Source organism: Otolemur garnettii, unplaced genomic scaffold, assembly GCF_000181295.1.
Source record: "Otolemur garnettii isolate 467f Iridium unplaced genomic scaffold, OtoGar3 scaffold00106, whole genome shotgun sequence".
Taxonomy (NCBI): domain Eukaryota; kingdom Metazoa; phylum Chordata; class Mammalia; order Primates; family Galagidae; genus Otolemur; species Otolemur garnettii.
In genome coordinates, this window is record NW_003852501.1 from 3638318 (window position 1) to 3640447 (window position 2130).

General features: G+C 33.6%; 1 protein-coding gene across 1 annotated transcript in view; it reads right to left on the reverse strand.

The window, feature by feature from the left end:
- Window positions 1-2130, reverse strand: part of MICU2 (mitochondrial calcium uptake 2) — a 152205-nt gene that overhangs the window by 64609 nt on the left and 85466 nt on the right. Inside the window, exons 3-4 of the mRNA XM_003796706.3 lie at window positions 1253-1284; window positions 1082-1157 (exon numbers count right to left, since the gene is read on the reverse strand). Of these exons, the coding sequence (XP_003796754.1) occupies window positions 1082-1157; window positions 1253-1284 (108 nt within the window). The remainder of the gene's footprint in view (window positions 1-1081; window positions 1158-1252; window positions 1285-2130) is intronic.

Below are 2130 nucleotides of genomic sequence, written 5' to 3' on the forward strand. Positions count from 1 at the left end.
GTGGAATGCTGATCCTTCCACTCCCACTCTCAAGACAATCCCTTCTCTAATATGTTCCAGGATTTTTTCTTATCCATATTTCCTTTCTCTTATATTTTCTGTCTCTCCTCATCAACAAGAAACACATTCAAGTCTCTTCATCCAAAATAAACCCACATTCCCTAGGCCTGTTATCTCCATCTCCCCCTTCTGTTCTCTAACTAATCTATTTACACTCAGTTCTCTTACGTGGTCTGCATTTAATTTTCTTTCTCATTTTCTCAATGTTCTGCAAATTGGCTTCAGATCCTATCCCACACCAATCTGTACAGTCAGTCCTCCACATCTATGGATTCACCAACCATGGATCAAAAATATTAGAAAAAAGTAAATAAAAAACAATAACATCACATTAAAAAATATAAATTAAAAAATAATAGAATATAACAACTATTTATATAGCATTTACATTGTATTTGATACTGTATAAGTAATCTAGGGATGATTTAAAGTAAACAAGAGGATACATACAGCTTATATGCAAACACTATACCATTTTATATCAGAGACTTGAGCATCTTCAATTTTTGGTATCTGAGCAGGTCCTGGAACCACTGCACCACTGATACCAACAGACCACTTCCTGTTGCTAAATGGAGAGTTCTTAGTCCTTAGCTTACTCAATCCTTTTAATTTACTTCATTTTTATATATTTGATAATTTCCTTTTTTTTAGCACTTTCTTTTCTTAGCTGCCTTGATAACATTCCCCTGGTTTTCCTTTCCTTCTCTGATCACTGTGCTATGGTCTCACTTCTTCCCTGCAGATGTTGGTGCTACTCTGAGTTCTTTGGAAGCATTAGCAGCATCTTATTTGTAGATGCTCTGCTTCACCCCCTCTTCAGGCTTTGTTTAACACTGATGTTTTAATAATTTATCTATAATTGCTCAAAGAGTTTGAAAGTTACCACCTTCTCAATGAGAATTTTGTGATGAGTATTTGTTTTAAAAACATCTATTAAATAACATGGTGCATATCTTATACTTAGTAATAATTCAGTTAAATAAAACACATAACTAGAAATTTAACAAGTCAAAATTACCTTTATCACCAAGGTCTCTAAAAAAAGTTGATCCATAACCAGCTGTTTGGATTCCTGCCAGTGCATCCTCGATATCCTTTGAATACACATAATAAAATCATTCAATTTAACTTACAGAAATTCATTTCTATCTTACCAAAACCAAACAAAAAACCTTTACACATTATTTACCTTTTTTGTCAGCTTCTTGACTGAAGTTTTACCTACAGTAAAAAAGAAACATTATTTAGTACTTGTATTCCTTGATAAAATTCAACTTACACTAAGAAAGTCATTTAAAAAAAAAACCAAACATTTATAAAAAATAAAGCTTGAAATTTTAGCCAACAGCCTTATGTAAAAGTATGAATTAGAGGATTCTAATAGTAAACCCAAAGGTGCTATAGTCTTCTATCAGAACTATTTTGATATATATAAAGTCTAATAACCATCTTTAACTTATTCTGATTTCTTTCTTCACATGATTATTAAAATCAGCCTCTTTCAATTTTCACTGATCTTAAACAATCCTTATTCATGTTTTAAAAAGCTATGTTTTGGGGGCGGCACTTGTAGCACAGTGGTTTGGCCGCATGCACCGAGGGTTGCAGGTTTGAACATGACCCAGGCCAGCTAAACAGCAATGACAACTGCAACAACAACAACAAAAAAAGCAGGGTGTTGTGTCAGGTGCTTGTAGTCCTAGCTACTTGGGAGGCTGAGACAAGAGAATTACTTAAGCCCAAGAGTTTGAGGTTGCTATGAGTTGCGATGCCAGGGCACTCTACTGAGGGTGACATAGTAAGATTGTCTCAAAAAAAAAGCTATGTTTTTGAACCTGGGGAATTCTTCTTAAGCTTGCAACTCTCCAGTCAAATTTGAAAGCCTAGCCAACAAGACTATCTATTCTGAAATGATGTTACTTTAATCTCCTATTAGATAACAAAGATTAAAAATTCTTTCGGGTTTTCAACCACATTCTTTACTGTTTACATAATTTTCTTCCTATTCACCATAATCCTAAAGCCATCACATTATTTCTTTTGCTGGGACTTATTTTTTTTTTTTTT